Below are 14,078 nucleotides of genomic sequence, written 5' to 3' on the forward strand. Positions count from 1 at the left end.
AATAATGGAAATGGGGGCCATTCAGGTAAATAGAGGAATTCTAAATCTGGCAATAGCAAGGGTAAACAAAAAGCAAGCAAGCAAACAAAAAAACACAACAAAAAACCCAGAAGAACTGTACCCTCCTATCTTCTTGGAAAATATGTTTTGAAAGTGTGACTTATCATCACCTCCCAGCTTCAAGTCTCTGTGGTTGCTTGTGTTATTTCTATAAAAGCCTGTGATTTTGAAAATAAATCTCATGTGTTATAAGTCAACTTCTCTGTTATATAACCCGTAGGGTCTGTAAAAACAGTATCATCACTATAAAAGCCTCCAGAACCACATTAACCTGGAGATCATTCCTTGGACCTGATTTGGAGATTCACAGGAAGTGGACAACGTGTGGAGTAAGGCACCTATGGCGTTCTCATCTTGACTCTCATTTTCATCTGAGCCCTCTGCTGTAAAGGACAAGGTCTTAAAGCATAGATCAATTTGCCTAATTTTGTAGCATATTATCATTTACACAGATCCATGACCCACAATTAAATTTACTAAGTATAAATTATATGCTTCGGAGAGTTTTAATAGCTTTATAAAATAATTTATAAAATAACCATTTTCATCTTATTCTATTATAAAAATAAGTACTGATGATGACTGAATGACTAATGAACTGAAGAAATTGTTGCCTATTTCTTAATGATTTAAGTCCTAACACAAAAAAATTCTTCATTTTCTCTACAGAATTTTTTAATCAATCAAAACATTAATTTCCAAAGGTTGAGGTGGTGGCTCCCAACTTTTAATACTTTAATTATTGCTATTCTTTATCTTACAACAAGAAATGAATTGCCATCCTAATTAATCTAAAAGATTAACTATAAAGATGTATAAATAGAGTCAATATACACCTTGAACACCATTAAATTATCTATTATTTATTTGACACATTTTTCCTTGTAATCATCTTTCATAAATGTTAATTCTAAATTGTAAGATATTGTTAAAACTTCAATCAGAACCCATGGAAAATCACCTATTAATAGAATACCAGAATGTACTTTTCTGTAAGTTCTCTAAATATGATTCTATCTATTTATCTATCTATCCATCCATCCATCCATTTGTTGTCTGTCTATTCACTCCCTACACCCACCATTTGGAAACAAATTTAGAAGTATGGTTGCTTGTATGGAGAATTTGAAAAGTTAATTGAGGTATACCAGATTGCCAAGTGGAAAAAAAATCGAAATAACTAATATGAAGTAAATGAAGAAATTCAACACGTTGTCAAAAACGAAGGGTGTATAACCATGCAGTTCCATGAACAGTGACTACACATACAAGCAAATGAAAGCAGCTGACCACGTACCCACACACCTTGGCAGAGGTGCACTCCACACCCGCCGGCCGCCACCAAGACAGATGATCTCTGATGTCCCTTCCAGTCGATAACCTGATGAGCATGAGAAGGTCAGAGTGTCACCGACCCCAAAGTTGAAACCAATTCGGTTACCATACTGAGGAGTTCCAGGATCTTCACAAGGTTCAAGGTTATATTCTGTAAATGAGGCGAGAGGACAGAGAAAATGATAGAAGTCATTTTTAAGGTACATTCCTGTACTTTGCAAACTGGGTACTCTCAGAGTCTAGCCATACATTTAAAAACGGACTACATGAATAATTATGGGAACATGCAAATGACACACAATTTTCTTCTTTTGTTCTAACAACAATAACAATAACAGTAGATAACATAACAATGAGTTATAAAATCTAATAATAATAAATACTTCTATTTGGGAAATTTAATATAGATGATAAAATGTCACCTTCTGTGTGAAAAACTAAAAATGTAGCTATTCATCTCGGTCTTTCTTTTGCATTAGAAAATTCATTTTATAAATTTTTGGCTTATAATACTGGCATAATAGATGCATGTTTTCAAATATACACACACACAACACGTGAAATGAAAGCATTTGCACTTTTGAAATGCATTTTAGCTAGTAATTTTAGTTTATGCCTCTGGTGTACAAGGAATTCAATTAACCCATATTCTGAAAACACCTGACTTCAGATACAAGGGTTTACATAAGAGTGAAGAGCCCACACACTGAAATCTGTTGTACTACAGAAGCAATGAGTGAACCTCATGGCAATGAACAGCTAAACATTCTTCAAAGTATGAGAAAGTAGAGCCAAATGAACAATATTATGTCATCCTAAAAAGAAATCACTTATCTAGACAGGGGGAAGGCGAGAATAGTATGGGAAATGTAAAAGCTAAAGAACTTGAGACACATGGACAGGAACTAAAGGGGGGTAATGTGGGAAGGAGAGGGTGTGCAGGGTGGAGGGGAATGAAGGGGGGAAATGGGACAACTGTAATAGAATAATCAATAAAATATATTTAAAAAAAGAAATCACTTATCTAAAAATATTCTCAGAACAGTCACTTACTATGTATTGCAATGAAGAACAAGAATTGTTTCATGTTGATTAACTACTATTATATTGTTTAAAAATTCATTTGTACATGCTGTCAACATTCTAACTTAAAATGATTTATGCTCATTTACTACTCATTATGGAATACCTGAACTATATAATAAGGCAAGTATTGCTATGCAAATACTAAAATAATAGTTAAATAAAAAGCTAGAATTTCTATGATTTTATATATTTATAATATTACAATTTTAATATTAGCAAGTTGGTATAAGATTTATTTATTGTTTCTTGTTTATTTATGTTGGTATAAGATTTATTTATTTATTTATTGAAACAATAACTACTTTTCTCACAATTTCATTTAACTAGAGAGTGGAAATCTCACTGATGGCAACACTTTTTATTCACTTTGATCTTATAAGTTTTGTTTTTTATAATCCAAGTCACAATGTTGCCTATAGATGAGTTTGTTCTAAAATAAAGTGATGACCACATTAATTTACTTCTTGATCATCTAGTTTCAAATGAATACATTCAGTATATATAATTCTTTACCTATAAACTATCTCTTTTTCAAGATACTTAAAACTAATTTTCACTGGCTTAATTCACATTTTATTTTTAAGTCTAAATGAAACTTTAAAATACATATTTGAATTTCCATTTTAAGCTTACTAGGTATTTTAGCTAGTTTTCCTCTCTTTTAGAATTCTACAGGAGAGTACGTTAAAAAATACATAACAATGTATTTCTAGTGAATTTGTTAGCAAATTAATTTATTTCTTCAAGGTATTTCAAGCCATCTGCCTATTTTCTTACCAGAGAACGTAATATTGAATCCTTCATAGGATATTGAAAAATCTGAAATGAAGCGCAACTGAGCCCTGAAGTTTCCATAGAGACCAGCATTGATGGTTGGAGGAAGTTCGGAACCCGTCAGGCGTGCCAGCGGTCGGGTGAAGCTCCCATTCTCTGTGATCAGTAAGTAGTCATGATGGTCTTCCAGGTGAAAGGTGTGAAAGTTGAACTGCACACCTGTTAAGAAAAAGGGGGAAATTAGATTTACAGTAACCAAAACAATTAATAAGAGTTGCCGAACTAACCTAAAAAAAAAAATACAGGCCCTCCTCGTAACGTATTTGTCCAAAAATGAGAGGCATTGCTATAAAATATCCCCATATTATACCTTTTTATTTTTTAAATCAGCCCCCTTATAAGAGATATAGTGAGTATGTCTTGAAAACTGCTTGGAAATAAAATGTAAAAATCAATCCCTAAAAATAACCCATGCTTTATGAAAAAATCACAGACATTTTATATTCTTTATTCATAATAGGAGTGCAGCTTTCTGTGGAACATTTTACATGTTTCCTTCTATTCCTTCTGCAAACCCCTCAAACAACACGGCACCCGACTTCCAAAGATGCTTACTGCTACTTTAGAAGACAGATATAAAGCAGGCATAAGGAAAAAGTATTTTGTATAGGAATATAATGACTCTCTATTTTTCACACCCTTCAACCTGTGCACGTAATATACTGAAAAATACTCATCAAATTTCACAAACTGAACACGCTTTTGTCAATGCACCATAGCACCAGACACACTACCAACACCCAGAGCTCCCCTCACTCAGTCATTTTAGTTAGCAGGAAGCAACCACTTGCTCAGCTTCTAAAGGCACTGGCAAATCTTACTGCACTATGTAAATGTTTCTGTAGTTCATATAACAGATTCATGTAGTATATACTCATTTGAGTCTGAGTTCTTTTACTCAATGTTAGGTATGGGGAATTTATCTCTGTTTTTGTGTATGGCCATGGGCTGTTTATTTTAATGTTGTATAGTAGAGCATATCATTTTGTGAATATACCTCATTCATTTATCTTTTCAATATTTGATGGTCAATGTTTGTATTTTAGCACAAATGTAGACAGCACTGCCACAGTATTCCACATTGTCTTTGAAGAACATATGTGCTTACTTCTGCTGGGTAAATTACTGGACCATGGCATAAATCTATATTAGAGACTGTTTGACAAAGTGGCTGTACAAAGTACATTCCCATTCAATGGTGATGTACAATGTACATAACCAAATCTATTTGCTCTGTATCCTCACCAGTACTTGAAATTTTTTATTGTTTTTGTTTTCCTGTTCTGGTGACTATGACATGGCATTGCATTGTGGTTTCATGCCAGTTTTGATGACATTGTCTAGAATACATAAAAAGACAAGCACACACAAACACCATACTATGTGTAAGGTCCCAAATGAAATATATGATTACTGTATCATTCATCTTTCCCTGAGTGTTTTATTTTTCTTAATTGATCTAAAAAATTCACAATAATCTTTATTCAAAATCCCCAAAACCAGAGTATAAGTGACATGCTTTAATATTATTTGTTTATATTTTAGTTCTCAATGCTAAATATTTTTGGAGTCCTCTTTGTTTTTCAAAAACAAAAAAAAATGATATGAGACCAAAACAAATAAACTAAAAACACAAGCAATGATAGGCAACATCCGGCAGTGAAGGCCATGACCTTCAAAAGTGAGAAGTTTGTGGAGGAGCAGCCCTAGGGTAGACTTTCCAGGAACAAGTGCAGACAGGTGAACACACAGCCCTAGCAGGGCAATGGGTATTTGAGGAAGAGTAAGGAAAAGCCAGTGGTTCCAACAGCAGGGTATCTTCTCCTGGGAGTGATTATTCATGAAGCCCTGTTAAGGCGATTTATGTTGCAGACATATACAAACAGACTTGGGCTTAAAGTAAAAGTATCAAGAATATCTAGGTCTTAGTTGTCACACCACCAACCACGACTTCGAGAGTGCCATACTGACTCCCGTGTATGTCTTTCTCCCACCTTTAAACAACGGATTGGACTACACTTTATCTAAGTGAGGACAATCCCACCTCTAAGTCTAAGTGGTTTTCTTTTTATATAGATTTCCCCCTTCAGGATCTCCAGAAGATTACAAATAATTAGCATCCCGATTCCTGTAATGAGTTTAAGGAAAAGACCTTCTGGTATTGTGTGCATAGGAACAATACAGCTAAATGACACCGTGTTTAAATGAATGCAAAACAGCCAAAGAGCGGCATATGTTCAAACACCTTCACTTTTGTCAGGCGGTGCAGAGATCATTGATGGTAGGATGGATGTTTCTTAAAGACACGATGGCCATGATTGTTCAAGAAAGTTCTGACTGTACAATATAAATATAAATAAAATAAAATTATTTCAAAGTGACCTCACTGGAACTCTGGATCAAAATTAATATGATAAATATTATAGGAGTAAATAAAAAAGCCTGAACTAGAGAGAGAGAAAAGTGACTGTACAACTACAGAATTTTAGGGATAGGGCTTCACTATATTTTAAAGTTCTAATAATCTACAAAGATGAATCTGTTGACTACAAACTCATTATAAATTACTAGTATGACATGGTAGCAAAAAAGTTAATACAAGCAAACCCATACTGCATTTCATTATGGAAAAAGACATGTTTAGAATATTGGTATCTCCGGATATCAACATGAGAACACATTCAGGGGAAAGTAATTAAAATAGTGATGACAATGGAAATATTTTACTATAAAGATTGGAAGGACCTGGGCGTTTTTAGTCTAAAAAAACAAAGCTTACATTACAGTTTGGGGGTAGTGGACATGAAAAACTTGGTGACCACAGAATAATGACTTAGGTACATTTGAGGAACTTTAGGTTGGAGCAGGGATTAGGGTTGATCAATTGATTGATTTTCTAACTTCCAGGAGCTGAACAGGGATAACAGGTACAGAGTAACTGCCAAACAGTTAAAACGGTACACAAATGGAGCAAGTTTTCTCATCAACAGAAGTATCAATATCTGGTCAGTTCATCATGCTTCTGGAACACTGTAGAAGTTGGTATGCTGGGTGAAAGTTTAGACTATACTAACTTGACAATTTCTCTGGACTTTAAGAGATTATCCTTTGACACAGGCTGAGCTTCTCCTGACAGGATTGGCATTTTCTTCAGTTTTACTGTAAACTCTGCACCTAATCAGCGGCCAGACAAAACTTGTGCCAGTAACCTCAGGGACCTGTGTTACTGGACTGGACAAAGGGGCATTCAGACCCTGACAAGCCACAGAGTGACTTCTGCATGATCTTATTCTCACTAGTATGAAACACAGCCCTGGGTGCAGATTTAACATGCTGATGAGACATGTGACACATGAATAGACCTGTACTTGTATTGTGCAAGTGCCACATTTCCTGCCTGTACCTGCTTAGATGTCATTCTCAGACTTCATATTTCCCACTTAAAACTCTGTAAAACAGCTCCCCAGCCTTTTTATTTTCAAGAGCAGAAATTTCTTTCTTCCTTTTCATGTTGTCTCCCTGCTAGGAGCTAATGATAAATCTCTCCTGAGCACTGTCTTCATGGTAAACTGTCTTGGTTTCTACCTTGTGAGTTCCCAAGGTCCCTAGATGCTGGTAACATCTTCACATAACTTTGGCTACACTTTGGAATAGCTATACTTCCAACAAACTTTGTTGGCTCTTAAAAGAATGAAATCCAAATCTACATTTCTTGCCATGTAAATACAGATTTAATTAACACTTGCAACCTGTGAAGATGTAAAACCTTAAGTGCTAATTAAGCGTCTATTTGCATAGCAAGCAGTATGTAGCCTTCCATTTTCTTGTATAATACAGAGAAGCTTATTTTAAACTCCTTTAATCCACTGTTCACGGGGAATAATAGGAAACTTTGCTTAACTTCCAGCCAAGTGTCTTGTGTTATGAAGAAAAACAAAAAACAAAAACAGTTTATAAAGTCTCCTACTTTGTTCCAGTTGCTCAATACTAGATTACTAAGTTTTACATTTTTCTCAAAAATTAATTTTATTATAACAATCCTTATGTAATTCTCATCCTTGATAAAATGATATATAATTTTAATACAGGGAAACTTTAATACAGGGGGACACAATAAATTCAAATGTATTGAACACAAGCTTTAATTTTTAAAATTGCAACATCTTTTCATTGTTGGGTTTTTTAAAAAACTTTTCTATAGTAAAATGAATAAGTACAATATTACTATAAAAATAGTAAGAACAGTATAGCAACAGAGTTAAAAGAAAAACTACTTCTCCAAAGTAGTTTTTTAAATGAACAAATCAACTCTTGTTTTGAGTATTAGTACATGCAGATTTTCTGGTCATTTTAATCCACTGTTGTGTTGATATATTACGATGGCCATTTTCCCACTGTTAGGTTGTTGCCTTAATCACTTATATTGCTTATGTACTGTCTCGATTGTGCTGCACGCATGAACTCTATTTAGTGCCAGGAGGCCTTTCATTTCTTTGTTCGAAGAACATTTATTAACGTTTACCATATGCAGAGCGCAATTCTGCACCCTCGTTCTGTTATGTGAGCTGTATCTGCAGTTCTGGTAGAAAATTTAATGCATGATGATTTCTAGGATGTTTAAAAATTGGTATGGCAATACAATTATAGGTATCATGACATATAATCATAAACACTTTAACAATCTAGTATGTATAAACATGTACCTTTTGCTTTGCAGTTCGTTCAGCACTTCCATTTTGAACCATCTTCATACATTTTGATATAAACTTTTGAACTTTTGAAATCAACTTTTTAACACTCTTTTCAAACTATGCCAGAGACAAAAGCCATCCTGTCTGAGATTTCATTCCAAATAACATTAGTTTAACACATCAAAAGAAACTAAGGCTTTCTTATCACCATTCTGGTGAAAACATAAGCATATTATAATACTATAGAAAAGTAAATATAATCCTCTGTTGCAGTTACTCAGATTGAATCTTGTTTTAGCATATTTTACCACTGATCTGTTTTTCTCATGCAAAATGACATTGTAAAGGACAGTGGAAGAAAAACAGATCCAATAAAAATTCAGAAGATAGCCCAATTATCATTGGATGAGGAAAATTACCTTTTCCATGGGTTACATCAACAGTCCATGTACAGTTCAGAGAATTTGGATAGAATTCTGGGTAACCAGGTGATAAGATTGTTCCACTAGGCCCTCTAACATCTCCTCCACATAATGCTGAAAATAAAAAGAAATACAAATATATTATAAATCATAGTTAGAAAGGCAGAGCCTGAACACACTTTGTCTCCTCCCTTGAAATAGGAAGAGTCTGACTTTCTTAGCTTAAGCTACTTCCTAGTAGCAGTGGCAGCATATAAAGACCTCCTCCAACACTAGGAAGGCTTTTCATCCATTGCAGCAGTATGAGAGAAGGAAAAGGTATGTAAGAGCCTCTGAGACTTAATACTGGCTCCAAAAGAACATAGCTCAACTTGCCACATTTGAATTTGAAGTGCACACTTAATATATGTCTAATTATAAGCAATGTTTGCATAAATTGTACATGAATTAATTAATTGTTTACCAGTCACCTCTTCTATTAAGCTTTAAGAAAACAAACTGTTAATTATATAAAATTCTTTTAAATTCCTAATGGGATATTTGTCCTTTTTCATAGAATTATTTTTAAAACAGTGAACTAAAATTTTGAAGGCCGCTTCTTTTTTAAAATATTTTATTTATTTTTTTTTAGAGAGAGGAGAAGAGAGAAAGTGAGGGAGAGAAACATGGTTGGGTTGCCTCTTGCACAGCCCCATCCAAGGACCTGGCCCCCAATCCAGGTTTGTGCCCTGACCAGGAATCAAACCAGGCAAAAAGGAAAAAGAACTGGAAAGCATGGAGTCCACGTGGTTAAAAAACAGAATTCCATAATTAATAGTTTGAGCTTCCATCCTTAGGCAACAAACACCCATTAAGTACTTAGACATGGTGTATAACATGAAACGACTTCATTGTGAAGGATGGAGGTTGACCAGTTGGAGGCCATGTTTAAGCTTGGCCGTAGTCATGATAACAACAGAAGATGAGGACATGCGTTGCTCTTGGGAATGCCAGATGTATTCACATTTATTTTTAATCAAGTCTAAGCATGTTGTTATACATAGGCATTATTTTTATCCTCGATTCTCCTGATAACATTACCTTCACACTTTTCCATTTTGGTGAATTTACTCATGCCAACCATATGGCTTTAGCAGAGTCTGGCAAACATAGTATCTTTATACCACTATAATTTGTCTCAACCATAGGAATGGATGGACACATGGCCCAGACAAATGCAACCAAAGTGGATGCTTCTCTTTTACTATAGTAACTTGTCTGCCCATGGACTGATCAGAGATCTTTCCTGGGATTTTTCTACTTGGAAGAACAAAGAAAAAGTCTCATTCTTTTTTGATAATATGAGTGTATACATTTCCAAATCCCTGAGAGTGTAATCTTCCCCACCAATCTCCTGTGTGTAAAAAGCCTGGTCGCAATTGCAAGGAATTATGCTGATAAATGAAGACTTGACTTGGGGTGGTGAACACAGTGTGCAAAAGATATGTTGGAGAAGTGTGCACCTGAAATATGTATACTTTTCTTAACCAGTATCATTAAAAAATGCAATAAAAAACAAAAAAATTTGTGAATATACAGAGAAATGCCTAAGAAAATTGAGAGATCTTAAAAAGTTTTAAATTCATGATCATAATCATTAATGGTAAGTACACCACCATGGCCTTTTCTAAAATTTGAGTAGTTGTACAAGAAATTCTGCTTTTATGTTTTAAAACCAGTTAGAATTGAGTTTCTGTCACTTACTATCACAAGAATGTTGGCTATTACAAACGGTATTGTGCCAAATACTGGGAGATGTGCTGATGACTTTTTCAAACCTTTTTATAAAAACAAATTGGACTAAAGCTGTTACAAAAAATGATAGCACTGACAGTACTTGACATTTAATTATAAAATGAATAGTGCAATCTTTCACTTAAAAATAAGCATAGATGCTGAAAATAGTGTTGTAAATAAAAATTAAAGCCCAGAGCTAAATAGTGTATAGATTTACATTGTATGTGCTTTTTGGTAAAGCAAGTATGAAAGCACTTCCCAGTCTTAGGGAAGCAGTTTCTTCCACTGTCTTTTCATGTGTCTTTTCTGAAAACTGAATCATTTCTTACTTATTCTCCAGGGAAACAAAGAACTAAAAAGGACACTGACATACTATCCATCATAACCAGCAATTTGCCACTACAGGGCAGCCTGGCTACACTGCTCGTGTGTTGTACAGCTAGGTGGCATTTGAGTTGGTACGCATTGCCTTCCAAAGCAGGAGGCAAATGCTCTGTTCTTCAGTGCATTCAACTGGTGCCAATTTGACATTTTCAATGCTATTTTGTCAAAAGGTCCAAGCACACAATATGCACCTAAAATAATTACCTCAGCACATTAAAAAAAAAAAAACAGATATAGCATCGTTGGGCATGGGGTAGGTTTGGCTGGTTATCAATATGCATTTTCTTTTCTTTATTAATAGTTTGACCACATAGAATTGCCAAAAGTCAAGATTTCATTTAAAAATATCAACTATTTTTACTTACGTGAAATCTCACCTTTCATAAAGACTACATTGATTTCTCTTTTGGTTTTAACTCCCTTTATTTTGCATATTGAATGAATTCTTACCATCACAGGTGGGGAGTGGATGACTCCACCAGTGGTTTTTTTCACAGAGAAGGGGCTCTTCGTGGCTCAGCCTGTATCCTGGATCACAACTAAATGACACCGTGGACCCGATGGAGAAGTCCTGACCATAGCGACGGCCATGCACAGGTATGCCGGGGTCCAGGCAAGAGTAAGTGTTCACTGTGACACCTGGGGAGCAGAGGGCATATGACGAAAAGTAAGCTCCATGGGAATCGGGCTTGCTGAAATGTTTATCTTAGAACAACTGTGGATGATAATTTTCACTAATAAATCAATGTGTTCAGAGTTTTATTTAAAAAATTCATTTAACAAATGTGTTTTGTTACTTCCTTTGACATCCCCACAAACACCAAGTTCAGCTCATTTAGTTATATAGAGTCTCTATAAAATATATAATTATCAAACTCTGCATCATCATAAGGTTTATATATATACATATATATATAATCATAGCATTAGTTAATGTTTCTTGAGCTTATTATATTCCAGGGACCACACTAAAAATTGCTTCATTTAGTTATTAAAAGACACCTATGAAATTAGTTTTATCATGAAAATCTCATTTGCTTGGTAGGTGACTCTAACTCTGGAGCCCTTGCTCACAACCAATATTATTATACTTAAGATTTATAATGACTTTAAAGTTTTAGTCAACTTTTAAATTGGAAGTTTATCATTTTGATAGAAAATGTATATATAAAGAAGAGTAGAAGCATTTTGCTGTACATGAAATCATGAATATCTGTATCTTTCTAAGTAAAACGGTACTTGGTGGGACTTTCAATCGCCTGTAGTGCACTTTGGTGTCTCCTGATGATAATCTCTCTTCAGATATAAAATCTTTAGCTGAGACAGCATCATGACTATGCGTTTCCCTTTAATAAGACACGGTTTCCCAGTTTGGGCACTGCTGACTTTGGGGGCTGAATAATTCTTTGCTGTGGAGCTGTATTCTCCTTGCAGGATGTTTAGTAGTATCCCTAGCCTTGACTTGCTAACTGCCAATAGCATCCCTGTAGTCATGACAATCAGGGATATTTCCAGGTATTGCCAAATGTCTGCTGGGGTGCAAAAATGCCCAGTTGAGAATTGGGGTAGAGGGTAGAATAAATAATTATCTTACTGTTGCTACAAAGGAGACTTGGCAATAAATAACTACTGGTTAAATATTACAAAAATAATAATTAGCATTTTAAAAATTATAGATCATCTTCAATCTCATTCACATGAGAAAATATTTCTTTGTATTAGTGACCCAATTTTAAAATGAAGCTATGAAAAATACAAAAAATAAGTTCAATGTTAAGGAAGTAAAGTGTACATTTTAAGTATATTTATCAACCATATTTATTTCATTTGAATGCTGTTGTTGTTAATAAGAAACTAAAATTTATCAGAAAACTTTATGTTCAACACAATTACTTTAGCCTGTTATACTCTTCTTCTAAATATGAGCATTATTCTTTTAGGCACCCAAGGTTTTGAAATCTCCATTCATTTTTAATCCCTCTCAGACTATTCCTTCAAAAAATATGTCTGAAATTCATTGAAAAGTATAATGCCATTCATTCTCTTACCCTACCCAAAGTCTTCATCACTACAAGTATGTAGCACAAACAATAATGTGTGGCCCTTATTCCAGTATCTTCCACCTCTAATCTATTTTATATGCAATTTCGGATATATATATCTCTAAAACCTGTTATTTCACTGCTTTGGTACCCTACTGCCAATGGTGCCTAGTTCATTACGTCCCCATAGCCATTCTTTATTTCCAGTCAGTTAAGTCTCCTCATCAATTTTATGCTTTATTTCTCTAGAACAAATAACCTCAATTTTCCCCTTAATTTACACAATTGTCTCATCGTTAACAGTCAAGCTCAGATCCACTTTCTTTGAAGACTTAATCTTCTGATGCTCCGGCTCACATATAACATTCCTTTATTCAGAACTCTTCTGTTGTAATGATATCTAAGAAATCAGGCAAATGGGGGTTTAAAGGGGTTACACAAAATGTAAATTATGGGAAAAGGAAGATCAAGCATTTTTTTTTAATTAATCAAAAGTAATTTTAATTATTTTGGATTACTCAGAGTAGAATCCATCAGTGAATAGTAGGTTAATAGTAGAAGGTTAATCTTTTGATTTGTCCTCCTTATCTTTCTAACTGATGCATGAATAAGATGATAAGTTTCTGGTTTGGTCACCAGTGTACTGTACCCACCCACTGGCTACAGAATGAGTCTGAACAAATATTTTATAATTGATTGACAACCAAATAAGGGAATGTTAACTGGGGAAATCAAAAAGATCATGGTAAACAGATAATATAATTTATTGACAAATAATTGTTAAATTAACAATTTTGTTCATTTCCAAAATTTAAAACTATTTTAAACAAAACAATAAAATTGCATATTTTAAATGGAAAATGAGTGCAATAATTGAGTAAAATATAAGAGAACCAGTAAACTTATGAAATAAATGCTTGAAGAATCTCCCAATGTTCACACACATCTTCCACTGACATTCACTGCCTGTTAGCTTTTCGGACTATACATGCGTAACTAGCATGCAAGCTTATTTTAAACATATCATGGTTTGCTACTTCTGGCATTTCCTTAGTATTCCTTTCATAAGGACATTAGAGAGATATTATTAGAAAATCTTTTGCAGAATTTATTAAAATATACAACCTGTAAACTGTTACCAACAAGAGCTTTGATTTTTAAAAGACTCAATTTAGTTCTCTCAACAATACAATGGTATAATCGAATGTAGGAAAAAGACAATAGAAAAATCAAAAGACATTTTTGGCAACACTTACTTTCATAGTGAATCTTAAAGCCATTATTAGAACGGCTGTTGTCTGTTGTAAACAGCAGGTATATGAAGTTACTGCTGCTAAATAGAAACTGGGGCACTTGTGTGCCATTGTAAGATCCGAGCAAGGGTGAAAGAAGGTTTGGCCCGTCATGAACTTCCAGGACATCATAATTGAGTTCAGTCTGAAACCTAA

General features: G+C 34.3%; 1 protein-coding gene across 3 annotated transcripts in view; it reads right to left on the reverse strand.

The window, feature by feature from the left end:
- Nucleotides 1–14,078, reverse strand: part of CSMD3 (CUB and Sushi multiple domains 3) — a 935,029-nt gene that overhangs the window by 337,721 nt on the left and 583,230 nt on the right. For all 3 annotated transcript variants that reach the window (XM_037048422.1, XM_037048421.1, XM_037048420.1), the window contains 5 exons: nucleotides 13,887–14,074; nucleotides 11,039–11,227; nucleotides 8,426–8,542; nucleotides 3,259–3,474; nucleotides 1,358–1,546 (listed from right to left, as the gene is read on the reverse strand). In XM_037048422.1, the coding sequence (XP_036904317.1) occupies nucleotides 1,358–1,546; nucleotides 3,259–3,474; nucleotides 8,426–8,542; nucleotides 11,039–11,227; nucleotides 13,887–14,074 (899 nt within the window). The remainder of the gene's footprint in view (nucleotides 1–1,357; nucleotides 1,547–3,258; nucleotides 3,475–8,425; nucleotides 8,543–11,038; nucleotides 11,228–13,886; nucleotides 14,075–14,078) is intronic.

This window comes from Sturnira hondurensis, unplaced genomic scaffold (assembly GCF_014824575.4).
Source record: "Sturnira hondurensis isolate 20B ecotype Veracruz unplaced genomic scaffold, ASM1482457v3 Scaffold0006413, whole genome shotgun sequence".
NCBI classification, from domain to species: Eukaryota; Metazoa; Chordata; class Mammalia; order Chiroptera; family Phyllostomidae; genus Sturnira; species Sturnira hondurensis.